Genomic DNA, 27,722 nt, shown 5'->3' with positions numbered 1-27,722 from the left:
CGGTTTCCAACCTGCTTTTTCCGGTACTGTTTCAGTACCGCGTTTCTGGTCCATAATGCCCACCCAAATAGATTGCTAGAAAAAGGACAATATAAAAGAGAACACTGCCAAAGATGCAGAGTTGCAGTGTGAATTGATACTGCTAAAACATGGAGCTCCGAGTCCATATTGCCGTTTTGACTATGATCAAGCGAATTGTAGGTTCGTAAAAGTGAAAATAAATAATGTCGAATAGGCTGCGAGATTGCTGGAAGACAGTGAGTAAAACAGATCAGACACAAATGATGACAAGAATTCAGATGGTTGGAAAACAATACGAAATATGAATCTCGGGTCCATAGTGAGACCAATACAAAGGTGATAAGCATAGCTCTGGCACAAGAGTAATACAGAATATCCCAATGTTTTCACAGTACAATAGAATCTTAGAATGCTTAAAGACCTAAACCAACAGTGCGGCCATCTCTTCTTCGCAGTCCAGCTGTATACTGCTTCTCCAAATCCTGCTGGAGTTCCTTCTGCTTCTCGGCTCTGAGAAGATTGGTGTCCTCTTGGTTGTCGGGGTTGTGCTCCACCTTCAATTCGCCCTTCACACCCTACAATTGGCCATAGGCACCAAGGCAACCTCAGACTCTAAAATTGTGTTAGTAGGTGAAGGAATTCTAGGATGTAAGCCAGTCATTTAGGAACCAAAAAAAAAGGTTTTCTTAAATGTAATTGTGCTGACAAATACATACAATTAAGAAAAAGAGAAATTTACCATGAGTTTTTTGAATTTTTCTTGTCTTTCCCGGTCAGGGAACAAAGCCGTGTCCCAACGGTGACCAGCCTGTCAACATGAAGGGCATCAATATCTTAATAAGAAGAAGCTAGACCTCAAAACAAGCACGATAAACCAAATCTATTGACCACCAAAGAAAAAAATCTATCATCTATAGAACATAAGAAACTTCAGGCATATAGCACATTTCCTCAACAGAGCACACCCCCCCCCCCCCCCAAATTGTTCTCTTTGCTTTTTCTACTGATGAGAACCAACAAGCAATACAAAACTTATGTTGAGAAACATATTATATCTTGTGCAATAAGAAAAGTTATTCACAGATAGGCATAATTCAAATTGTCAATTCAACCACTTTTGAAAAGATTTGAAAATCTACCACCTCATGTTTGAAAAAATTGGCCAAGTCTATTCTATGGCTACATCTTTTTTCTGTTTAAAGAAAAACATGTGTTTACCACGTGAAGGGCAAAGAAGTCCATCCCAATTGAAAATAGTTAAAATACTGCCGTGCGGCCAAAAGAAAAGAAGAATATTCAATAAAAACATGAGTACAAAATAAAGAAATGACTTTTATAACTTGAACTGATATGTTTGCCCTTGAAAACTTACAGCGTGCCCAACATGTCTTTTTCTTACTATAAATTAAGGAGGTAAACCTATAAATTTGATGATTAATGGGATATTGGCATATTTTAGAAAGTAAGGCATATTTTCCAAATGTTTCTAGTGGCAGGGTAATTTGACAGTTTGGTCAATAGTTTATTTTGGCTATTGGCCTCCATAAAAGATCATAGTAATCTGTTCATGTAATAATTGTTAGTGATAACAAGATCCCTGATTGCTAGAATTGCAACTTTTGTTATGTTAAAGAACAAACAATAATGATAAACCATGAGGTACCTCTTCTGCAGTTGTGTTCTTTTTGTTGCCCCACAGCAGCTTTTTCTTTTGGTCAGCAGTCATGCAACCCACAGGACCCGCACCAGCAAGGTTCCTATTAACTGTAAATATGCAAAAGAGCTTTTAGACTGAGTAAGCAAGGGAGGTTAAAGTCACTGGATCTACTCTGTAGCCGGAGTCTATACCCAGTTCCTGATTGTGTTAGTATTATTTTTAATACTAAGGGAGGTTAAAGTGGCTGAATCTATGCCTGGTTATTCAATAAAGGTTGCATGTTACACCTACATATGATTATGACAATTAGAAAGATGGGTAGGAATCTAGCTTAGTGTTACCTAATTAGCTCCCCCACATGACGTACCCCATTATTAATCACAAGCCCAGAAATGCAGGTCGTGAGCAATCAAGTTAGCTAAATTTTTAAATATCTTTTAAGTGCTTCGAATAGATATCGAAGACCAGGTAGGAATCACGGAGAAGAGCAAAATTTCAGATGTGCAAGGGGAAATTATACGCCTCTGTTACATCAATGGGAGAAAAAAGAAATTGTTCTTCAACCTCTGACTGTGAATCTGAAAGCCAATAAAAGGAAGATGAATGGTTTTACCAAGAAACTTTGAGTGTTTCTACAGAGACAGGGTATGTTCTTTTGTTCAGAGTATGGAGTGTTTGCAAGAAAGTGAAGATTTGAACTTCTGACCCATTTACTACATAAAATAAATTGACCAAAAAATTAATTAATTACTAAAACACTAGTAAGTACAATATAAATATTAGTTTTGAGTATGATTATTAATTATATAAATTGAAATGTAATGGGTACACTAGAAACAAGCGTAACGCATACCCATTCCATATGCTATGCCAGGTAACACTATTCTAGCAGGCTTCATCAACTCTGTAGGGACACATTCCACTATACAACGTTTATTCCATTTTTGCAGCACATTTGAAAGAATGTGACAGTAAAATATAAATTTCCATATGAGCACAGAGTTTGTTTAGCACAAACAGTTTCCTATCTTGTACTAAAGAGTTTCCTCCATTAAAGTAACTTTCATATATCATCTCTCGTTTCCTTCTTTCGCAAGAAGGCTTCAGAGTAGGGCCAAACAACTTAACATGATACCCTAATGATACATTACACACACACACTTTGAGAAGCAGTACCCTATTGATAAAAAGATATTTAACGAGATATAAACACATATTTTGGCTTATCAAGAGACTAAATGCTTGCATTTCAGTTTATTATAAAATATAATAAACATATGCATAAGGACTTGTCACAGCTGTTTGATCAGTCAAACTAAGTAGAAATGAATGAGATGCTTGTCAACCCATCATATCATCTAACATATGAAATGGACGACCCCAACTTAGGTCCTATTGCCACTAAACGAAGATAAATGGAGTTAGTAACCATCGACCACTAAATATAAAGATTGAAAAACTCCCACACCAGGATTAAAGACTTCATTTTAAGGCTTCAATCCCTTGTAGCAAAGAGATCTACAAACTACTTGTCTTAGCAACCCCATTTTAACTACACTTAATAAAGCTACGATGTTGTGTGCGAGCATGTGTGTGTATCTTGGAATAATTTATAGCAACCAAATAATATCACGAATACTGTCCAGTGAGATTGAGACTACAATTAAATAAATGCATCACTTACCCAATTCAGCAGCTTTCATTGCAGCAACTTTTGCAGCATTTATGTCATTCTCCATTTTACCATCTTGAACTTGCTTGGAACTTGACGACTCTCTTCCATCAGATGTAGTTGTGAACTTGGAAACTATTCAAAGTGTAAAGTTATTTGACAACAGACATGAATAAGTATTTTTGAAGAACTCAAAATTATATTTGAAAACATAAACAAACCATTACCATCTTTCTGACCAGCAATGCCCTTCTCCAGGTTAAAAAACTTTGCTCGTTTCGCAGCAGATTCTTGATCTTCAATCCTAAATTTATCTTCATTCTCAGAACGCTCTGTTGGTTCTTTAATGACTCGGTCCTTGCTCCTCTTAGTTTCGACATCATCATATTTCTTCCTTTGATCTCTCGCAAGCTTTTCATCATCCATTTCCTTCAAATCACTCTTATAACCTTCACTCTCGCGATGTTTACTATCATCTCTCCTGGAAATTGAGCCACTGCAATGCCCCCTCGATTCTTCATAGGAGAGATTTCGTTCACTTCTAAAATATCCCGAACTCCTACGATGATCTCTTTTCTCATCCTGAGAATCTCTGTCAACTTTATGCCTATCTCTCTCCCTTTCCATATCTTCGACATGTCCATGACTTCTACCAGATCCAACTCTTTCTGACAATGAGTCATCTTTATATTTCTGGTACTCAAGAAATTTAGATCCTCTCTCTTTGTCCTTGCTCCTATGTTCAGAACCATCATATGTATCACGAGAATTTTTGTCGAAATGTCGTGAATATTCTCTTGACCTAACATTATCAAAATGAGCACTGCCCCTTGATTCCCTATCCGAACGAGAAAATAACTTCTGATTAGTTCTTTCTTCATCATCTGCATGCTTGTCGTTTTTGATGTAGTCAGCCTGCCCATAGTAGCCCTTCGAATTTCTGGACTGCCTATCAGAATGCCTGTAGGAATCACTGCTTCTTCCACAATAGCTCCTCTCTGAATCCCTATTTAATTCTCTCCAATCATCTATCCTTCTCGGTTGATGTTCAGAGACTTTTCCAGGATCTCCCATTGCAAGTTTTGGGCTAGAGCTGTTATTATGCTCAGGACTCCCTGAGAAATAATCACAAAAGCTTCATGAGCACCAAAATATACAAGAAGCTAAGTTCCACCCTAAGCTGCTCCAAGTATTAGTAAAAGGGAAAAAAAAAATTGCAAGACCAAACTTGCAAAGACAACTCAAAAACCCTGAAAACAAACAAAAGGAAGAAAAGAAACCTAAATTCAATCATGCAGTTCTGAGCTACTCTAGATTACCAGAATGAGCATTAATTTTGGTATATATTCTTACTAACATGCATCCAACCTGAACCATACTTTTGTTTCCCTTCGACAAAGCACATAAAGGGAAGGCAATCAATTGATAGGGCTTGTATTCTAGTAATTGCATGTATCAGATTATAATTTCAAGAGACATGAAGCAAGTGAAATTATCAAACTTACTGAGACACTATAAGAGATCACTCGTCCAGACCACTATTACATCTGAAAGCCAAAAAAATTAAAACTAACCATCAGATGAAGATGACCCACTAACAGGAGAACGACGCCGATAATTCCTTTTAACTTTATCTTTTGAAGGCTTGGAAAATGCAGTCCCCCTGTCTGTGAATGGAGAGTCCAAGTTTGAGTCCATGATGACCACCACCTGATGGGACCAAAATTAATTAGGTTAGAATGCAAAATGATACTACTAACATCACCTTAACACTAAACCCTATTTATGGGAACTGAACACACACCCAGAACTCCCCAACCCCAACACAGACCCACAGAGAGAGAGCCCGTCCTGCCCGGGGTGAAAATTTAAAATGTGCCCAAAGATGAACACGCATCATATTATTTCAAAAAAGAAAAAGAAAAAAAACACGCATCATGTTTTCCAAAGCATCAAACTCCGAATCTATTTATTTATTTATTTATTTTCATGGGCAATGGAAGCCAACCAAGTTGGGGGGGCACAGGAGTCAAAACTGCTCATCATAATTCATTTCAGTATCCCATTAGGCGAAATCCTAACAGCTTCTGTTATTGCTTTCATGCCAATCATAATCCATTCCACACAACCATTAAACAGCACATTCAAGAACGAACAGTAGCACCAAAACAATTAAGCATTGGATAATGATATTAGCAATTCTTTCAATCTTGTGAAGTAATCTGCTTCGCTAGAGCCTAGAAATAGATAGAGAAGCTGAGAAAAAAGAGTGAAAGCAATAACCCTAAACCCTAACAACAGTGACCCAATTGAGAATTTGAACCCTAAAATAATAATCCCCAAATTCCAGTAATCAACCAAAACAGGAAAACAGAAGAGTACTTACAATAGAGAGAGGGGGAAGATTGAAGGTGTGGATTTTGGGGATGAGAAGAAAGGAAGGAGTGCCGGGTTCGATGATTTTGGGGATTCACCCGCTCAAACAAAGCATTACACATTCGCGTCTTTAGAGTCAGTGGAAGTTCTATATTTCCTTTACTCCCGCGACGTCGTTTCTATTATTTGTGTTTTATTCGTTTTCTGTTTTTTTACGCCATCTTTTCCAAATAGGGAGATTCTATTTTTTTTTTTTTTTTTTTTTTTTTTTTGAGAAGAGAACTTTTATTGATACTAAATTAGATAGATACATCCTTTTGAAGTACATCAGAGAGCTATTGTGGCCCTTTCTCTACCCAAACTTGAAATGCAGGAAACAAAAGCGTGTTTTTAACTAAAGCATGTGCTGCCTGATTACATTTATGAGGGCAATAATTACATAGAACAGAAGAAAATAGAGAAAACATGTTCTTCACCTGCTCAATTAACATTCCTTCCACAGACCAACCATCCGTAGCCTTACCAAGATCATTGATGACTGATAGAGCATCCGATTCTAGGATAAGATGAGAAGTGTGGAAACCTGATTGGTATAGCACCTGCAGACCCAAAGCTACAACATAAGTCTCCGCTGCCTTGACACCAAATCTGCCTCGAAAACCCTTAGAAAACAGCTATCATGAGTTCACCCCTTTCATTGCGAAGCACCGCTCCCATACCTCTAACCCTATGAACTCATCTAACGCAGCATCCACATTCAACTTAAGGAGCGGGAAATTTGGTTTAACCCATCTATTTAGAACAGCCACTGAATTTGAATCATGAGGAGCCTGAGTGTGTGTTGAAATCCACTCAGCTATTGAGGCTTGGAGTTGGGAGAAGAGAATAGTAGCAGGGAGGTACTTACTTTGAAAATTTTCTTCATTCCGTGCTTGCCAAATGTGTCGACAAAACATTATAACATACGCCAATTCAGATTTGGAGAGAACATAAATAGCAAACCTGAATAATTCTCTAAAGGAACCAGTTTTCCATCCACCCACAACAGTACGGAAAGGAGAAAGCAGCCAAACCTCTTTAGCTTTAGAGCAAGACCACAAGGCATGAATAGTAGTTTCTGAAGCCAACTTGCAGCGGGAACAGACCGGAGAAGAGAGTAGATGTCTTCGATGTAAATTATAAGCACAAGGCAGGATGTCATGAATTGCACGCCAAAAAAGGACCCTGGCAGCAGTTGGGACCTGTAAACTCCACACAAACTTCCAAATCGGGTCCTCCTGTGTAAATTGGAACTACCCTCGTCCCTTCCCCCCCCCCAAGGCAGGATGTCATGAATTGCACGCCAAAAAAAGACCCTGGCAGCAGTTGGGACCTGTAAACTCCACACAAACTTTCAAATCGGGTCCTCCTGTGTAAATTGGAACTACCCTTGTCCCTCCCCCCCCCCCCCCAACAAGGCAGGATGTCATGAATTGCACGCCAAAAAAAGACCCTGGCAGCAGTTGGGACCTGTAAACTCCACACAAACTTTCAAATCGGGTCCTCCTGTAGATTGGAACTACCCTCATCCCTCCCCCCCCCCCCCTCCCAAAGTCGTTGCCTGTAACTTTGTGCACTTGATACCCACTTTTAACCGTATACAAACCATGTTTGGTATAATGCCAGCAAAGTCTGTCCGGAATAGAAGTTATTGGCAGAGGTATGGAGAGAATTTCTTCCACTTCTCTTGGCTAGAAGTTGTTTGAAAATAACTCACAATTCCAAAACCCATCCACGTACAGTAATCAAATCAGCTACCGAGGAATTGCGAAACACAGTAGGAGATTGTATCTGAAAAGTGTAGGGAGATTCTAGTTTGATTTCCAAATTTGATATTTGGACCTCTCCTACTTATTGAATCTCCAATTCACTTTTTTTTTTTTTAATAATGGGGTTTGGAATCCAGTCAGGCTGGGAGGCTCATCCCCACGCCCATGTTATTATTTATTATATTTTGCCGCATCAGGGGAGACGTAATACCTGATCCCTGAGCGTTCATAAACATAGTACAATTATCCAATTCACTTTTTTGAATGCTTAAAAAGCTAAATACACCTCCTTAATTTTACCAAAACACCCTTGAATAATTAAATTGTATCTTCAATAATTTGTTACTTTTTTTATCTCTATCAATTCAACCACGAAGAATTTTGTGAGTAAGTTGTCTATATTTTTGGTGTACTTTCAGTGACTGAACCAGAAAATGATTTTTGGAGGAGCCGAACAAGTAGACAATTACAAAGATTTTTCAGTTAATCAAGATCATAGTTTTTTGTTTGTTTTGCAATATGGACGGTTCTAGAAAAAACTTTGGTTCTCAAATAAATAATATAAATATATTGATTAAATCTAATTAAAAGGAGTTTACCTGGATCTTAATTAGTAATAACTACACCAAAATATTCAATAAATTTAGATTAAGAAAACTTCAAATCAGATTATTATGAATTTACTTTTATATTAAATGATGAGGCCATGTATAGAAATTAGTTATCTTTACTTAACTGTTTTAGGTAAGAGGAATGCTAGCAACCTTCCCCTCCAACCTTTCTCATTCTACCTTCCCCACTTATCTTGTGCCATATGGATTCAATATTTATGATTACAATCTATGTATTTACTACCTTGAAAAAACAACTAATTTCATTCCCTATTTTACCCTTATTTATGTTTGACCTTATTAAATGCTCTCTATTAATATGAAAAAAAAAACCCTTGACTCTTTTGTTTCTGTAACTTTTTTTTCATTTCTTATATTTCCTAAGTTTTTCAACGAAAATTGTCCTTTCATTTATTTGGTCATGTTCCATAATATTGAGTCTTTTTTTGACATCTTTTTTTATATAAAGCCCATAAAAAAATAAAAAACAAAATGACAAAGCTCACTAACGTGGCAGCTAGGGCTGTCAATTCCGACACGACCCGATAACACGACTCGAAACCCGCACGAAATACCCGGACGATTAAAAAGCGGGTTGGCCGTGGGTCAACCCGCCATGACCCATTTAATAAATGGGTTGGCCACGGGTCAACCCGCCAACACGAAGTAAACCCGTATAACCCGATTATGCTATACTTATTCTTGAAATTTTGGACGTTAGGAGTATTTGATCATAGGATTAGATAATTTGAAATAATTTGCTTTATAATTATTGGATTTACTTATTTATGAATATATAAAATTATTTATATTTTTCGTCTTGTGGAGTTTTTAGTGAATTTAATCAATTTATGCATTTTTTTTTGTTAAATGGGTCGCATTATTAACCCTTAAATGAATCATTTTGTCTAACACGACATGACATATTTGTTAAATGGGTTAAGCGGGTTGGAAACGGGTAACCCGTTTAATAAATAGGTTGGGTTTGGGTTTAAATTTTTGACACGATTATTAAATGGGTTGGGTTTGGGTTTGTATTTTGCGACACGACAAATACTTTAACCCATCACGAACCCAACCCGACACGACCCATTGACAGCCCTAGTGGCAGCTGCAAACTTTTTTTTTTTTTTTTAACATTCTCTTATATATGTATATAAGTAAAGGAAATTTTGAAAAAAAAAATGAATGTTATATTAATAGGGAAAGTAAGAAGAGTATTTGTATTCTTTTTCTTTTTCTCTTTCTCTCTTTGTCCTTATTTGTCTTTTCATATGAGTGGACAAAGTGTATTGATAATTGAAAAAATGGAAATTATTCTATGCACCAACGGTGCAAATGACCCAACACTTATAAGATGATCTCAACCCTTAATATTTATAATTAATATTTTTATCAATAACCTAAGAGTATATTTAATATAATCTAACCATCCATTTATGTCGGTGCAAGTGCACGTCGGTGCACTAAATCCTCCCCTTTGAAAAAAGATGGAGGTCCAAATATCAAATTTTGAGGTCTAACTAGAACCACCATTCCAAATATTGACTTACATACTTGGAAATTGGAGTGCTTCTTTTTATCTTTTAAACATTCTGATTATGTTAATGCTTACTTATTTTCTTTGAAAAACTCATAATGACCTTATCTTTAGAGATTAAATACCTATTCTAATTGAAATAGTCCATGCTACATCTAGTTATTTATTTTTTTATTTATTATTCTACTCCTTCAATAAGAATTTTATCTTAGAACTTAATTAAATAGCAACCACCACATACTGGTTTGTTGATATATAATTTTGATGGTTCAGTTTTACTGAATCACAGTCGTGCAGGAGGCTTTGTGTTCAGCAATGCACAAGGTCAGTGAACCTATTTTAGCGGCTGCTAACCTGTACCTAGGCTCAACTAATGACCTTACCACTGAGGCTATGGCTCTTAGAGCAGGCTTGCATGCTACTTTGCTTGCATTAATTTTCCAATATCGAAGTTGAAGGTGACTCCAAGCTTTTTAGTTAAAAGAATAACTGGTTGCATTCAAACTCCTTGGAGAATCAAACCAGTAGTTTAAGATATTCTCTAGTTGGCCACTTTCAAGCATGTGAAGAGGGAAGCGCGTGAATTTCTTATAGCTGATGTTATTGCCAATGTTGGTCAACACGGTCCTGCTCAGAGTTGGAATAAAATCTTTACCCCTAACTGCTAGTCATGCGTTACTGTTTGATGAGTTAGGATTTGGTTGTTTAGAGGGTTTGTTCAGTAATGTTCTTTGCTTTGTTAAAAAAATAATGTCATACAACTAGGGCTGCCACATGGTTTGGTAATTACCACCAAACCGACTGATACCAACCGATATTTAGGTTTGGTAAATCGACTTTTTGGTAATCGAGATCGATAAAACCGAAATCGAAAACTATCGAAAAAATTGGTTTGGTTTTGGTAAATACCGAATCTACTAACTATGTAAATATTAGCTTTATATACTATATTTTGGGTGGTGCTATTCACACACCCATTTTCTCTATTCACACACCTCCTCTATTTTTATATTACTTTAATCCAATTTTTCTTTACAAATTATCCTAACTACCCTCTCTTGCAATTATGTTTCTTTTTCTTTTTTCTATTTAGCAAGTCAATCATGAATTGAACATCATTATACAATTAATCAAAAAAATTTTGCTACCAAGATATTATGATTATGTTATGAAGATTTTCCAAGTAACACTAATTTTCAGTAGTAGATATGGTTTCACCCTCCACATTCTAATCTCAGAACGATGAAAAATTATCTCGCAAAGTTAAGTTTACAACATAAATACTTCAATTGCATATATTAGAGCATGAATTATCCAAATAATTTGGTAGAAAATAACAAAAACCAATATACTAATCCACAACATTGCTTCATAAAAATAAAAACTAATAAGCAAAAGCAACTAGAAGCATCAAAACCAATCAACCCTCAATAGAAAACACAAATCCTTCCTTTCAAAAAAAAAAAAAAAAAACTTGTTGAACCCCTATGTAACATAGATATCATATATTATCGCATAACAGATATATTTGTTTCATGTTTATCATATTTGTTCCTATAACTGCACCTCCAAACCAACAAGGTGTTCTTCCTTTAAGCCTAGGTACCCCTAAGAACGAACTCGAATGATAGTCCAAACTGCAATGCGGAAATCTTACTTGAGACAGATAAATAATGGAAAACTTAAAAATTAGGCCGGTAGTTTTCAACGTCCTTTAGTGCACATCCAGGATTTAGAAACACGTATCCATTGTGTTGGCCACTCTTACAAGCTTCCCTAAAGTTCATCAATGGGGTGCTCTCGGCCAACAAACTGCGGGGTTGGATGCATGGATGAAAGGCAACGTTGAGGGTTCTAGGCATTGGTAATTATGCTGCGAGCCAGACTCTTAGATAGAACGGTGCTGGTGCTGGTGCTGCTTTGAATTTGCGGTGTGCTTCTGACGCTTTGTGTCATCGCCGATCTTTTTGTCATGGCCGTCGTCGTCATCCGAATTCGAACTCAGATGGCTATGATAATTGTGGTCATTCGAATGATGGCTAGACTTCTTCTTCTCCTTCTTCTTCTTATGCTTCTCAAGAAGAATGGCATGATCCAGGTTATACACCCGGCGGTTGTCTCCCGAGAAGTTTTCAAGAAGAAGGGCATTGTCTTCCGGGAAGTCACCAGCAGATAGGGAGTCATCAAATAGGGATACCGGCGCCGCAGGGATAGAGAAACGCCATATCGAGCACTCGAAAGTCGAAACCCCCCATGAAATTCGTGATGATGGATGTAGTCAGGATAGTTATAAACAATATTAAACAAGGACACTTGCCTTGAAGAAATCCAATACATTTTAGGGGGCACCACGGCCAACCACAATAAGAACGAGGTTCGTAATAGCCGGAATGAGGGAATGGGCACCGAACTTGATATGGCCGGCAATAGGAACAATTGGGATGACCGAAAGGATTCGATGGAAGCTCATGATAGTAGTAGAATGGGAAGCCCATTGACGGATGAAATATAAACCGCAATTTGGACAACCACTTAGAGCTTGACAAGTGCCGACAAAATCACATTCAAATTCGGGAAAATAAATTATATCGTACATTTGGCCAACATATCTTCTCAATAATTTCATTTTTTTTCATATATGCCGACACAACACAACAAAAAAAAAAAAATATATATATATATAATATTATGTTTTTCTTTAAATTTAAAAATATATATAATATTCTTATAAAAAAACAAAAAAATATAATATGAAATATTTTTGGTGCTATTCACACACTCATTTTTTCTATTCACACACCTTATCTATTTTTATATTACTTTAATCCAATTTTTATTTACAAATTATCCTAACTGCCCTCTCTTCAATTATGTTTCTTTTTCTTTTTCCTTTTTTCTATTTAGCAAGTCAATCATGAATTAAACATCATTATACAATTAATCAAAAAAAATTTGTTACCAAGATATTATGATTATGGTAAGAAGATCTTCCAAATAACACTAATTTTCAGTAGCAGATATGGTTTTGCTCTCCACATTCTAATCTCAGAACGATGAAAAATCATCTCGCAAAGTTAAGTTTACAGCACAAATACTTCAATTGCGTATATTAGAGCATGAATTATCCAAATAATTTGGCAGAAAATAACAAAAACCAATGTATCAATCCACAACATTGCTTCATAAAAATAAAAACTAATAAGCAAAAGCAACTAGAAGCATCAAAACCAATCAACCGTCAATAGAAAACACAAACCCTTCCTTTCAAAAAAAAACTTGCTAAACCCCCCCCCCCCCCTTTCTCAAGAAAAAGTATTTTGAATTCCTTTGTTTCTGTGGAAAAATAAAATTTGCCAAATAAAAAAAAAAAAAAAATTGCAAAGGAGGGTAGTTAGGGTATTTTGTGAAAAAAAAATTGATTTAAAGTAATAGATAAATAGAGGGGGTGTGTGAATAGAGAAAAATGGTGTGTGAATAGCACCACCCTATATTTTTCAATACACATACATGTATAATAAGAAATAAACATAAAAATTTTCATAATAGTATGAACATTACTACATATACTACATTTTTTGTTTTTGAATTAATGAAATTTCATTTATAATAGCGCATGCTAAGAAGGTCATTACATACTCACCCGTTGACACATAACAATGGTCAGAACAAGGCTTCGTGGAGGAGCCACAATGGTACATAGGATAGACCAATTATATTTGAACTTATCACTCACTTATTTAAAGCAAGCCTATAACGATGCCAAACATTTACATAGTTTATAGGCTTCACAACCATAAAAGAAAAAAAAACTTGTATCCTTCTCCTTGCCCTTTAAGCTAGGGCTAGGAGACTTACCTGAACACAGAACACTTAGGATGTCTTCAGCAAGGACTTTCTTTGCTTTAGGAGGATTTTTATTTTTGGCTCCCAAAGGTCTTCCTCTCTTCTTTTTTCCACCAGGAAGCTCTACTTGCACAGGTTTGGTCATCATTACCTCTGCAAGCACCAACATACCACCTACTGTCTCCACTAAATCCACAGATTTTGCACTGAACTTGGTAGGGAATTCAGGCATTTTTACCTTCTTGGAGGGTGCAACAGGACTTGTCTTGCCTTCCAGTAAATCAGACGTAAAAAATTGTAGCTTTTTTGGAGAAGGGAAGGGCCGGTCTCTCTTAGCTTGCTGCTCGGTGTCCACAGGTACCAAAGCTAACCCATTGTCTTCATTAGCTTGTCTTTTTTTTTTTTTTTGCATTACGAATAACAATAGGTTTGCGTACCTTACTTGTCTCAGGTCCTCCAAAAACAGATCTTCCAATAGGTGGAAGAATGGGGGTGGTAAGACCCTAAAAGTGAATCATTCCATCCTTGCTTCTGATTTTCCCAAAACCCTAAAAAGGGACCATTGAGCTCAAGTCTTCATGCCGCCGGTGGTGGAGCAGGTATGCCTGTCGGCGCTGAAGCTTCAACCTTACATGCATCCCCCTTATGATACACATAAAGGCATGCTTTGTATTTGCCCACGAGATTCTCAAAGAAGAAGTGAACCTCTTGCTCAACCCCTTTAGCAAATTTTAGGGTTTTTTGTATGAAAAAAGTTTCGAAATTGCATGTGAAACCCTAACCCTAATTTCTCTAGTTGCATCAAACAGCTTTTGATTCAGGTCAAGGAATTAACCCGCAACAGAAGCAACGTTAGCAATAGTGTTCCTCTACTCATATGCCCGCAGCATATTCGTGATGCGCACCCAAAAAAATAACGCCTCCATCTCTACAAATAGCAGAGACGACACTCCATCATATGGTTGTATAACAACCAAAGAATGATTGAAACTCAACGGGCCACCCATTAATACCTTGTTTCTATCTCCTCGAAGATCAAAGAAGAGAAGAAATCGATCAGGAGCGCGCTGCTGAACGCTAAAACCCTTGTTTAGCACCCAGATTCGACGAAAATGCATTCTCAAGTTGACAACATTTGTTGGCTTGGGTGTTAGAGGCCTTGCCAGAAGATACAACCAGGAGTTTTGCTGTGCTTCTCCATTTGACATGGAGGAGATGTCCATAACCTCATTGGTAGCAATAGCAAGTGAGGTAGCACAGCTTTCGGTAATAGAATCAATATTTGACATGGAGAGATCCGGAAATGGTGAAGCAGGGATTGAAAAAAGATGGAGAACGGCGACACAAGGAGGTTGGTGTTAGGCTAGGGTTTTTGGTGCAGCAAGGGAGGCCGCTTAGTGTTTTTTTTAACTATACTTGTGTTCTATAGATAAGTTATACATATACTGTTAATCGTTCAGTTGATTTGAAACACACTATATATACTACATTAATAGTACATGTATCTTTCAAAGATGGTTAAATAACCCAATTTTATTTAAAATGGCTAAAAATTGATGTCATATGTGTAAAAGAAAGCTATAATAAGTAGATGAATACAAAGTTTACAACTATAAAATTGAAAAAATCTAGTATTGTTTATTCTAATTTATATTACAAAGAATTAGTTGTTTTAAAATTGGTAATACCGAAAACCGAAATACTGAATTTGGTAGATATGATTAAAAACCAAAAATTAGGTTGGTAATTGGTATCTCAATTTTGAAACCAAAAGTTTTGGTTTTGAAGTTGGTAATACCTATAACCGATTTGAACCGACCGAGTGACATCCCTACATACAATTAAATTCAAAGTTCATGAAATGAATTTCATAGAATAATTAATTCTTTGCTCTTCCCGTGGTGATGGCAAATGAAGACTTTTAAGGTGTCATTTGATTTACGAATTTGATGGATTGAGAAACAAAATTGATTCACTCCATTTGTTTGGTAATTAGGTAAAGCATAAGGAGAGGAACTACTAGGGTTTGTGAACTTAGCCATTAGGCTTCTTAAATTTTCTCTTCTGCTCTTGCTGATGGAGAAACCTGTCCAACTATAAGGAGCCTTCCTTGAACCACAATCAGGAAACCAACTTAAGTTTATTAGAGATATGGCGTCATTAAAGAGTAGAGTTGCATATGCACTTTTAATAGTAGATTTACCGACATAGTTGCGCCTCCATATGATTTTATCCTCAGTAATTATTATCATTCAGGCTAAAATGTTTGGCTTGACAAAGGATGCTAGCAAACAATCTCTTTTTGATGATGCGAGGCGTGCTAGCACCGTAGGGTACGAGTTGTCTGGGTTTGTCTTGGACCTAACTTCTGCTCAAGCTTGTGGACTAGGAGAGCATCAACCCTGTCACAAGGTTCTTCTATCTGCCTTACAGATAAGGAGTTGTGGTGTGATCTTTAGAGTCATAGGTATCGATACTTAGCGTTGTAGCTAAGCAGAGCAATCATTGGGAAGTTGGAGAAAGCACGGGGTTTGCTAAGTCGGTCCTTAGCTTCTTTGGGTGTTACGGTGGTCCTTAACTTCTCTGGTTGAACAGAGATTGAGGTGCTCCCGGGGAGGCTTTGATATCTGTTTATATGAGATTATGTGTTGACTTTTGCCCTAGAACCCTTGTATTTATACCTTGCTAGCTCAGTGGTTCCTTGCTATAGAAGGATTATTGAATGATAGATTCCTAATTGATTTCACCTACTTTAGTTGCATAAGGGCTCATTTTCCCTATCAATCGTGGTTTGAGCGAAGCTGTAACCCGATACAAATGATAAACTCATTTTTTGGGTTGCAAGTATCGGCCCAGCAAACTGAACACTCCTAAGTCTCCAACCAAAATACTTCTGGGCTCAAACAAATAGGAATCATAATACTAATTTTCTCTATTTCACACTGTACGTCACTACTAAAAACAATTGCTTTTGCGATGGAAAAAAATTTTCGTGACAAAAAATTGAGCCTTTTGAGACCGAAATGTTGGCGTTGCAATAGGTGGCGTCACAAAATCTATTTGCGATGGTAAAATGCCGTTGCAAAAGGTAATTGCGACGGTATTCTGTTGCCATCGCATCAGTTATTATTTTGCGACGGCAATTTGCTACTCAAGCTTCTACCGCAAAGTTTCTATCAGGGTAGCCCATGTAGAGGTATTTGCTACGGCTATGATGCCGTCGCAATCTGTTTGTTTTCAAAATAATAGCCAAATCTTGCCACCAAAATTGTTGCTACGGTTAGCTTGCCGTTGCAAATATATTTATAAATTTTTGTAAAAATATTTGATAAATAGATAAAACTATATAATTTTATACCAATTGTGATGCTGAAATGGCTGTGACAAACACTAATTTTGTTTTATTATTATTACAATTATTTTTTCCTATTTCGACAAAATTAAACAAATAAATATTAATAATAATAGTTAAGCAATTAAAAATCTGCATCTATTAAATCAAATAAGAAATTAACATTAATTCATAAAAACATTAAACAAGTTAAACATATCCATTGAGTCATCGTACCATATTCAAATACAAACACTAAAATGAAAATAAATGTGTTGTCATTGGAAAATTATAACCACACTTGAAATAAAACAACAATCACAAGTACACCACTTCACTCTCATTTTGTGAGCTTTGCACTTGCTTTCATTTGCTTTGCTCTTTTTGCCATGAGAACCTGTAATATGAACATAGAAAAACCAATGTTAGCTTAATGTCTAGTAAGCAAGATAGACAACAAAATGCACATATTCTTTCATGATGGTGTCTATACAAAGAAAACAAAAAACATTAAGGCTATGATGTGCTCCCATTTCTTTGCAGCTGCTTGAAAATTTTGAGTTTTCTTTGTAGCCTTGGTCATCCATTGAGAGTGTCTTTTAATTTTTAGCTTAAGGGGTTTTGGCTCTATGTCCCCCATATTTTCTTGTAACCCATATTTTCTTGTAATATTTTATTTCATTAATAATCGGTCTGGTTGTAACGGAAGCAATTAGTAGAACATGGTGTACCAGATTCTTATTGTTTTATTCTCTGTTCGTAAAACAGAGCGAGGAAATACAGAGTACTCTGTTTCCTCTGTGTTTTATTGTTGCATATGAAAGTCCAGGACTCCAGAAACATATTAAACTCTGCAATCTAAAGATTCTCAACTCGTGTCTTCTTGAAAGAAACATAACTGCTACAAGATTTTGTTTTATTTCCTAGTGGACAAAGACGCACATGCTTAAGATAATCACCATATTTATGACAAGATGAATACTGTATCAGAAAATTAAGTATGAACGTACAACAGGCCAACAGCCATGGATTATTAGCACACCATTGAGTCACGACAGAATGAATGTAGCAATAGCAATGACTACAGCATAGCATACAGACCTCACCAATTAGCCTAGCTTCAATCTTTAAGAGGTTGATTAAAGTATTAGACTGATTTTCCAACCGGACATCAGGTTGACTTGGACCTCCTTTAGGAAGCAAAGTGCTTATCGCATCTTATTTAGTTTGGGTGAGATTCACTTTTTGGGAGGACAGCTGATATTACTGTGATGTTTAGCTCTTCAAGTATTTTCAGCAATTCGAAGTTTAGCTTAGCTCTACGCAAATTCTTTTCCTCAAAATCTTGAAAGTTCATTTTGTGTTGACAATAGACGGCCATCTTTAACTTATCAACATCTTCGATGTCAATCACCGCCACATTGTGTTTTCGATGCCAATATTGAGGCTTCCCCTCGATGTATCTGGACAAGCACGAGCATATATATAATTATATACATGAGTAAGGACACAAAAGAGCAGTACAGAACAATGCTCACTGTCAAACGCAGAAGAATAAACTTACTCCTTTATTTTCTCTTTCAAATTGACTATCTTCTCCACAGGTGTTAATGCAATTGAGAACTCTACAGCATCTCTCATATCTGGACTTCTGGAGTAATTGCTGATCGATGTTGCAGATAAAACTGAATTTGGATAGTACACCTTCTCGTTATTACTGAGTTTCAAGAAAACCGTAGTAAAGATGTTCATCTCTTCAACTATCATCTGTCAGGTGTACCATGTGTTACAAATTCGAGTAAACTCAAGGAAATGCTATAAGTGTAAGAGATTGAGTTGTACCGGAACGCCTTCAAAAACAATGCAGTCACCAACATCATATGGATGCGCCACAAATAGAAACATGATAGATTCAAATACATTCTTGCAAGTGTTTCCAAAAGCTAAAGCCGCTAATACGAGCTGTGATGATAGGAAGACAAAAAAGCTTGTGGTTGCAATTTCCACCACTAGAAGACCCACGACGATGATGATAATCAACACAATGCTACTCACAAGATTGTCGACTTGCGCTGTAACTGCTTTGGTATCAGACAATGCATGAGCTAATGCTTTGCGAGCAGTGTAGACCTTCACCTGGGGAAAAAGTTACAGGGTACAAACTACTTCACACTTGATTATTTCAGAAAAACGTACAAAATCCAACACTTAAAATTCCCCTTCTATATGTTACCGACTGAAGTTACAGCTTCAAATCTATTAATTACTGATGCCCTAAATCCACTAAAAATGATCCAGAACCAGATGCCAAATAAGAACTACAACTCCACGTGGAAGTCGAGAGAGATGAATTAAAAGCTCTTACCACCCACTCTGTTAAGAGTTTTTCTGTCAACTTGTCCAGTCTTTGCTACGTCAATCAGTGGCCATACAAGGTCTACCTCTTCCTTCATCATGAACCTCAATAGATACCGCTCCTCAATGTACCTACTCAGATGTAAGATTTAACATAAGTATGGAAAGGGCAAGAAATTATTCAAAAAATAAATAAAAATAAAACAGCACTACATTAAGATAGTTTACTCACTTGGCACCATGTGGAGATTCCTTAATGTAGATGTCATAGGCAGCAGCAGCAGCAGTTGCTTCCGTCTCACTGGTAATCTCCTTATATCTCTGTTCATTCAGATCTTCCTTCTCGTCCAATGTCTGGGACATCGCGGACAGCCCGGAAGTAGTTACTACATCCACCAGTCCCTTCATGGTAACAGAAGAAACCTTCTCTTGCTTTATCTTTTGAAGCTTTGCCATGTCAGTGACCTCTATCTCCTTCCCTGCTGCATGTGCCTTGTTAGTAAAACTCAGTGTGATACTGCCTTCTGCATCCTCCATAAGCGGAGGTCCTGAAAGTGTCCGAAGAGCATACTGATGGAATATCGATTCTTGAATTCTACTAAAATAGGTTACCACCTGGAATTTAGATGCTAAGATCTTAACCATCAAAGTCTTTAACAACCACAAAGATGCCCCAATAACAACTGCAACAATACTTCGCGTGATGTAAGCCAGAATCTTAGTGGAAACTTTTGATTGCTGAAGCCCGCGTTTGATCAAGAGTAGCCATGTGAGAAGAACCAGACCCACCCACATGAGAATCTGAGCATTCTTCTTCAATCCGTAAACAAAATACAACACATTCTTCCTAAACAAAAAGCTGCGCTCAATCAGGAAAACTATGAAATGCATTACCCAATTTGTCATCAACATGCCACATGATACCACCATTACAAGCACACACCATTTCCAAATCTCCAAGCCCCAGACCATAAGATCCTTTAGCTTATGGATAGTCAAGCTAGCCACTAAACAACCCAAAATGGACAGAAAAACAATCAACTCCCCCGAGAGCTTCTTGTTCACTTTCCCACGCTTATCTTCTGCTATAACTGGAGTTGGTGGTGCATTCTTCGCATTAGCCGTCTTGTAAACCTCTTCAGCTTCCTCATCTTGTGTTCTGCCCGGAGAAGGCGGTGCATTCTTCGCAGAGGAGGATTCAGTCCTATCCAATGAGATTTCATTCGGGGACTCCCTATTGAATGAAGCATTGGGGGAATTTGCCCCAGCTGCCTGATCTAAACTAGTCTCTTCATACATAATGGGCAATGGATCACCGAATCTCGACTTGGGTTTGGAGACAACTGACCTAGTGAATGACTTTCTCTTGGTGAGGGTCTGGCTAGCTGAAGAGTCTTTTGGTTCATTGCTCTTTTCCCTTCCAACTTCCACCACAACTTCACCTCGATTAGGAGATTGCTGCTTCTCCGACATGCTTGACCGCTGCCTTTCTAGAGCTTTAGGTAACTATTAACTAAGCCCACACTGATCTAATGAGTAAGGGAGGATGATGCGCGCGGTTGTCCCTTAAATTGTGTCAGACATTGTCTTTCCGGAATTGAACTTTAGCTTCTTGGTCATTTTAAAACCTTTTTCTGGATCGAGTCAATGGTCATCTTTAAACCTTAAACAAGTGTATAATCTATTGTCATGGACGTCAACTTGTGGAAGTGACCGAACAAAAAAGTAATGATCGTATTATTATATGTAAACACTTGCATCTGGTCTTCCTTTCGAGAAACGGGAAAGGAATATGATTTTAGGCCTTTTTTTTTTTTTGGTCAAATAGAACTTTCATTAAATAAAGCACATATTACAAAAGTAATACAGAGAAAATGGGAGTCCTAGGCCTAAAAACCCAATAGACAATGCATACCTAAAACTAAAACCGAAGCCCAAAAGTCCAAAATATAAAAAAAACCAAGACCTAACACCAAACCCTTCACTTCAACGCAGAGGCTGGCCGCCATGGTGATACTGCGACCAACTGATCTGACAGAATCTTGACATCCAGAGGCCAAGTAAACTCTCCACCATCATTCTCCACACCTAAATTGCAAGCTCAAGAAGAACAACAAGAACAAAACAAAGAACTGGTCCGGTGAGGTCCACAATCTTCGGTGGTTTGCCGGTACTGCTGCAATCTTCATGTGTGAAGTTAAGTGAACAGGTCTCTGTCGATACACCAAGGGTTGAAAGTGAAGAGGTTGTGGAAAGAGAGAAAATTCGGATGAAGATGAGAGGGTGATGTGTTTGAGATGGAGGAGAATGTGAGATTTGATAGTAGATCTGGAAATTTGATGAACAATTGGGCAAGAACAATGAAAGATAGAAAGAGAAAGAGACATAAACAGATCTAAAGCTGAGACCAAGCTCAGGAAACTCACCACAAAAGGGTGGAGGCGCACCACAGAGGGTGGAGAAACCGGAGACTTGCCAACTCTCAAAACGGCAAAGGAGAGAAGGCAGAGGAGAGAGTTTTCTATCAAAAGCTTAGACCAAATTGGACTTGAGTTTTCATCCTTCTTCAGACAGACTGCATGTGATGGTGGCAAAGGATGGTCTGATAGAAGCATCTCCGTCCCATGAAAGGCAAATCAGCTCAATTAGATCCCCAAGTTCGCCATCGTCGTCATCCAGAAGTCTTGTCTTACCAATTCCTCCAATTCCCCATATTCCCACCATGCGAACATCATTTTCATCTAACACATAGAAGCTGCTCATGCATATCCCGGACACGAGATTCCAGTCCTACAGGATACTTAGCAACTTTCAAGTATGTCCGATTTGATACTTGAATTGAGATCTCTTCCACAATATTTTGGATAAACTTGGCTTCATGCCTGCCAATTCAATATTAAAGGTCAAACATTTAATGAATTCCCATAAATTACAAATAAGGATACAAAAAATAGAGGGCCAAGAAACCAATGTCAGCAAGTAACTTTTCAGATAAAATGTTGGTATAGATAATAGATTCAAGAGGAGGAAAGATTCGGAGTTTGACTTGTGTAGGCAAAAAATCATCTCACAATCACTAGGACTAAACCACCCCCCCCCTTAAGAGTACTATATTTTGCAGGTTTACAGTTCGTAGGTTAACTGTTAAAAGTGAAGCTCTCGTTTTTCTTTAATCGGAAAGACAATTTCAGTAAGCAAAAGTTTCAATTGCTTGAACATGTGGATTAATGGAATCTAAAAGCCAAAGTGAGCATTATTCAGCAGAGAGAGATCAAATAAGGAAATAATATTTAAAAACTATAAACCAATTCTCCAGTTATACTGTCAAATGAGGCCGCCAAAAGAAAGATTTTTAAATTTTGGATTGAACCCTTCCCTTTGCATTGCTTGGTTAGAAGATAACAAGTGCTAAAAAATTGAGAATTATTTGCAGTTCATTGAGAACATCTTTCACCTCCATTCTTTTCCAGGATCTCCCATTGCAAGTTTTGGGCTAGAGCTGTTATTATGCTCAGGAGTCAGGACTCCCTGAAAACAAACAAAAAATTGCAAGACCAAACTTGCAAAGACAACTCAAAAACCCTGAAAACAAACAAAAGGAAGAAAAGAAACCTAAATTCAATCATGCAGTTCTGAGCTACTCTAGATTACCAGAATGAGCATGAATTTTGGTATATATTTGCATCCAACCTGAACCATACTTTTGTTTCCCTTCGACAAAGCACATAAAGGGAAGGCAATCAATTGATAGGGCTTGTATTCTAGTAATTGCATGTATCAGATTATAATTTCAAGAGACATGAAGCAAGTGAAATTATCAAACTTACTGAGACACTATAAGAGATCACTCGTCCAGACCACTATTACATCTGAAAGCCAAAAAAAATTAAAACTAACCATCAGATGAAGATGACCCACTAACAGGAGAACGACGCCGATAATTCCTTTTAACTTTATCTTTTGAAGGCTTGGAAAATGCAGTCCCCCTGTCTGTGAATGGAGAGTCCAAGTTTGAGTCCATGATGACCACCACCTGATGGGACCAAAATTAATTAGGTTAGAATGCAAAATGATACTACTAACATCACCTTAACACTAAACCCTATTTATGGGAACTGAACACACACCCAGAACTCCCCAACCCCAACACAGACCCACAGAGAGAGAGCCCGTCCTGCCCGGGGTGAAAATTTAAAATGTGCCCAAAGATGAACACGCATCATATTATTTCAAAAAAGAAAAAGAAAAAAACACGCATCATGTTTTCCAAAGCATCAAACTCCGAATCTATTTATTTATTTATTTATTTTCATGGGCAATGGAAGCCAACCAAGTTGGGGGGCACAGGAGTCAAAACTGCTCATCATAATTCATTTCAGTATCCCATTAGGCCAAATCCTAACAGCTTCTGTTATTGCTTTCATGCCAATCATAATCCATTCCACACAACCATTAAACAGCACATTCAAGAATGAACAGTAACACCAAAACAATTAAGCATGATAATGATATTAGCAATTCTTTCAATCTTGTGAAGTAATCTGCTTAGCTAGAGCCTAGAAATAGATAGAGAAGCTGAGAAAAAAGAGTGAAAGCAATAACCCTAAACCCTAACAACAGTGACCCAATTGAGAATTTGAACCCTAAAATAATAATCCCCAAATTCCAGTAATCAACCAAAACAAGAGAGATTGAAGCTGTTAGGATTGAAGAGTACTTACAATAGAGAGAGAAGGAAGATTGAAGCTGTGAATTTGGGGATGAGAAAGGAAGGAGTGCCGGGTTCGATGATTTTGGGGTTTCAGGGATTCACCCGCTCAAACAAAGCATTACACATTTGCGCCTGAAGAGTCAGTGGAAGTTATATATATACTTTACTCCTGCGACGTCGTTTCTATTCTTTATGTTTTATTTCCATTTTACTTTTTTCTTTTTCTTTTTTTTTACACTATCTTTTTTAAATAGGGAGATTCTAGTTGGACCTCCAAATTTGATACTTTGACCTCTCCTACTTATTAAACCTCCAATTTGTTCAAATAAATTCAGATTTTGTGTCTGCCCAAACTCGAGGTTACTTGCTCTAGTTGAAATAGGATTAGAATTAGAGATAATCTCGGAGAATCTTAAAAATATCCAGAAGCCTAGAAGGAAAAAAAAAAAAAAAAAAAAGGACCGGTCCAGAAGAAGTCAAGGCCCAGCGATCCAGCCCAGCCCACAGGTCAACCTCCTCCGGTCAACCACTTTCCGGCCACCTCCGGTGACTTTTTCCAGCCAAATTTTTCGCGACCTATTTCGAGGTAATTTTTATTAAAAGTTCCCGTTTTTGAAGTTTTTATTCTTTTTCTCTTCTTTTTCTTGGGGACTTGCAACCTCCCTTCTTCCACCCCCCTTTCTTTTTCATAGGGAAGACTAAAAAGCCAAACTGTGGGGGTTCATGCTCACTCCAAGCTTGGAGCTTGTAGAGTCCTCCAAACTTAGAGTTTGTTGAGAAGTTATGTTCGACCAGAAACACATCATTGTTTCGATCTAATCCAATGCGTCTTGGAATTGGACTTCTTGGAAGCGACTACGCTCAGAAATCCATAATTTCTTGGAAGCGACTACGCTAAGAAATTTTTATTGTTTTCATAGTAGCCTTTTTCGCTCCGAAACTAACCCTAATTTTTGTTGTTTTTCAGGATGAGTAACCTGAACAAGTTGAACTTTGTTTCACTAGAGACAATAGGCGCAGGATACCACAAGTGGTTCCGTGATGTGTGCCAGAACATGCTTACTCCACAAGTGGTTCCGTGATGTGTACCAGAACATGCTTATGAAGCGAATAAAGCTACGAGAGAGGCCAATGAAGCTAAAGCCATAATTCTCATGACAAGGCACATGAATGACGCGCTACAGACTGAGTACCTCAATGAGGAGGACCCTAGAAAGCTATTGGTAGAACTCGAGCAGCGGTTTGGCAACTTTCGTGACTCCTTGCATTCAGATTTAGAAGTGAGATAGCATAGCCTCTGCTTTTGTGACTTCAAGGCCGTACTTGACTACAATTCGAAAGCCATTCGTATCAAGTATTTGATCGAGTTCTGTGGTAAGACCATCACTAATACGATGTTGATCGAGAAGACTCTCTCTACCTTCCCCGTCTCTGCACTGACGATTGCAAAGAATTATCAGATTGATGTAAATGCAGGACGCATCATAATGTTTCATGAGCTTATTGGCGCCATGAACGTAGCTGAGAAGCACGATAATATCCTTGTGAAGAACTATAACTCTAGACCCGTGGGAACCAAGTCTATTTCGGAGTCTAATTATAGTCGCGCTCCCAAGGGAGGACGCAAGGAGAGAAACCCTAAGAGTAGGGATAATTCTGGAAGTTCTGGTCCATATTCTCGCCCCAAAGATGAAGGAAACTGCCAAGATAGGCGTACACGGAACTGTGGATGTCAACGTGTGAAGAGAGAGAGGCCAAGCCTCTGGCTATGGTGGTGACACCACTAAAGAAAGAAGCCGCCCTCAAATCGCCCCTAAAGCGCCTCAGGGAGCCTGACCATAATAATGCTTGTCTTCGATATGGAGCGTCCGGACATTGGGCCAAAGCATGTATAGTATCCCAAAATGTTACAGACACATACAAGATGTATCGTGAAGCAAGGGAAGCACATTACATGGAGTAAGAAGATCAAGATGACGATCTCGCTCTTAGGGTGGAAGACTTCAAGGGCCAAGAGTTAAGTCTTTTTATTTTCCAAGAGATGTAGGCAATTGCCATATTATTTTTGTAGTGAATGCCAATAGTTTAGTCTTTCTTCAAAGTAGGCTCATCCAAAGTAAGTGTGATGTCTAGGAAGGTTTTGAGATTAGTGGTACTTAAGCGAGCCTTGCTCCACCGACATCTCTCTACTCACCTGATCACATTTGCTTTGGAGTTACTGAAAGAAGTTAAACGAATGCCATTGTTTTGCATTAGCTAGTTTATTGGATTAGATTTTCTTTGGCTAGCTCAAGAGACAATGATGTAATTTCATTTGGCTTATTAATAAAAGGACTAAATTCTGTTTGCCCCCTCAAACTTTGGGGCAAACATCAGTTTGGTCCTTGATCTTTTTTTTTAATCATGATGGTCCTTGCACTTTTAATTTCCATCACCGACGTCCAAATTTCAAATTTGACTTCAAACATGACGTCACAAGCTGAGTTGGCCCCGACATGAGGGCCCACAGGAAGGGCAAAACAGACATTTCACAATAAAAAGATTTTTTTAAAAAAAAAAAACTCTCTCTAACTCCAAAAACCCAGATACCCAGATTTCTTCGCAGCTCCACTCAACCGCCACCATGAGCGCACCCCAACCGGCCTCCTCTCCTACCTCACTTCTCACTCTTAATCCTCTTCACCGTCAAAACCAGTTTTCGACTACACATTCTCTCTCTTCTCCCTCATATTCCAATCTCCCCAAACCCACTATCTCTGTACTCTTTAGAGGCATCCCCACCACCACCCAAACCATCAAAACCAGATTTAATTCACCTTCGCCACCCAAATCATCAAAACCAGAATTCATCACCCAAACCCTCCGATCCAATCCTCGACTTCAATTGCTGATTCAATTGCTCTTCGGAGTTTGGTCGAAACTAACAACAGAGTTCATCGGTCGAATGATTGTAGTACCCGATGCTTCAACTTGGTCATTAGTCGAATCTCGGTGAGCTAGCTCTTGAAACTAAACAGAGTTCAAACCTTAACATGTGAATTTTCTTTTTCTTTGTTTTTCTTCTGGGAGTCAGTATTGGGTCTATCATCAACGAAGACTAGTGCGATTTTGCCGCTGTAGATCTTCGAGTTCCGGTACCGGAGCTCCGACTCGGCGTCATCTATAGCGACGCCGTTTCCGCCATTGGCCACCGAGGTTGAATCCTACATTAGGCCGAATCCAAAAGCCCGCGGATCAAGTGGGCCGATGGAGGCCCGCCGGCCCTGAGGGCTAAAAGCCCGACCAGGTCCGTTAAAAAGCCCACAAAAGCCCGCCTCGGTCGGTAGTGGGCCGGCCCGCAAAAAGCCCGCAAAAACCAGGCCCGGCCCGCCAAAGGCCCGCTAGGCCCGGCCCGTAAAAGCCCGTAAAATATTTTATATATATGTGTGTGTGTGTGTGTGTGTGTTTATATATATATGTAGATATGTGTGTGTGTTTATATATGTGTGTGTTATCTATATATATATATATACACACACACACACACACACATATAGATATATATATATATATATATATATATATATATATTTGTGTGTGTGTTATATATATATATAAACACACACACACACACACACACACATATATATATATAGATATATGTGTGTGTGTGTTTATATATATGTGTGTGTGTGTGTGTGTGTGTGTTATTTATATATATATATATATATATATATATATGACTATTGACTATATGTGTGTGTGTGGAAATTCTTATACTTCTATATAAAATATGTGCTAATGTGCATATATATATT

General features: G+C 37.9%; 1 protein-coding gene, 1 long non-coding RNA gene and 1 pseudogene across 5 annotated transcripts; all 3 read right to left on the bottom strand.

The window, feature by feature from the left end:
- Nucleotides 1–160: 160 nt before the first annotated feature.
- On the bottom strand, nt 161–5,894 carry LOC112172568 (DNA topoisomerase 1). 2 transcript variants are annotated; one of them, XM_040509055.1, is made up of 7 exons: nt 5,737–5,894; nt 4,925–5,060; nt 3,578–4,465; nt 3,363–3,485; nt 1,685–1,785; nt 761–829; nt 161–633 (listed from the first exon to the last, which is right to left on the bottom strand). In XM_040509055.1, the coding sequence occupies exons 2-7, from the start codon at nt 5,046–5,048 to the stop codon at nt 187–189; spliced, it is 1,752 nt and encodes a 583-aa protein (XP_040364989.1). In that variant the 5' UTR covers nt 5,049–5,060; nt 5,737–5,894; the 3' UTR covers nt 161–186. The 2 variants fall into 2 exon arrangements, with proteins under 2 accessions (XP_040364989.1, XP_024165726.1); XM_024309958.2 differs by having other exon boundaries at nt 295–596.
- Nucleotides 5,895–17,853: 11,959 nt separating this feature from the next.
- LOC112171287 lies at nt 17,854–20,687 on the bottom strand (annotated as a pseudogene).
- A 323-nt stretch (nt 20,688–21,010) lies between these two features.
- Nucleotides 21,011–24,055, bottom strand: LOC112173337. 3 transcript variants are annotated; one of them, XR_002925537.2, is made up of 4 exons: nt 23,936–24,055; nt 23,112–23,247; nt 22,669–22,796; nt 21,011–22,096 (listed from the first exon to the last, which is right to left on the bottom strand). It is a non-coding gene; the product is annotated as an uncharacterized LOC112173337 (long non-coding RNA). The 3 variants fall into 3 exon arrangements; XR_002925536.2 differs by having other exon boundaries at nt 21,012–22,096; nt 22,669–22,742; XR_002925535.2 differs by lacking the exon at nt 22,669–22,796 and having other exon boundaries at nt 21,012–22,096.
- Between the last annotated feature and the right edge of the window lie 3,667 nt (nt 24,056–27,722).

The sequence above is a fragment of the Rosa chinensis genome, chromosome 6 (genome assembly GCF_002994745.2).
Source record: "Rosa chinensis cultivar Old Blush chromosome 6, RchiOBHm-V2, whole genome shotgun sequence".
Taxonomy (NCBI): Eukaryota; Viridiplantae; Streptophyta; class Magnoliopsida; order Rosales; family Rosaceae; genus Rosa; species Rosa chinensis.
The sequence above is the reverse complement of the archived record's forward strand: the minus strand, read 5'-3'. Positions and strand labels throughout refer to the sequence as shown.

Bases quoted from the DNA above. Each gene is read 5' to 3' on its own strand.
- LOC112172568 (XM_040509055.1), bottom strand. From the start codon at position 5,048: ATGGACTCAAACTTGGACTCTCCATTCACAGACAGGGGGACTGCATTT. The intron at 830-1,684 runs GTACCTCATGGT...TCATGTTGACAG, and splicing joins AGAACACAACTGCAGAAGAG to GCTGGTCACCGTTGGGACAC. The intron at 634-760 runs GTAAATTTCTCT...ACACAATTTTAG, and splicing joins AAAAATTCAAAAAACTCATG to AGTCTGAGGTTGCCTTGGTG.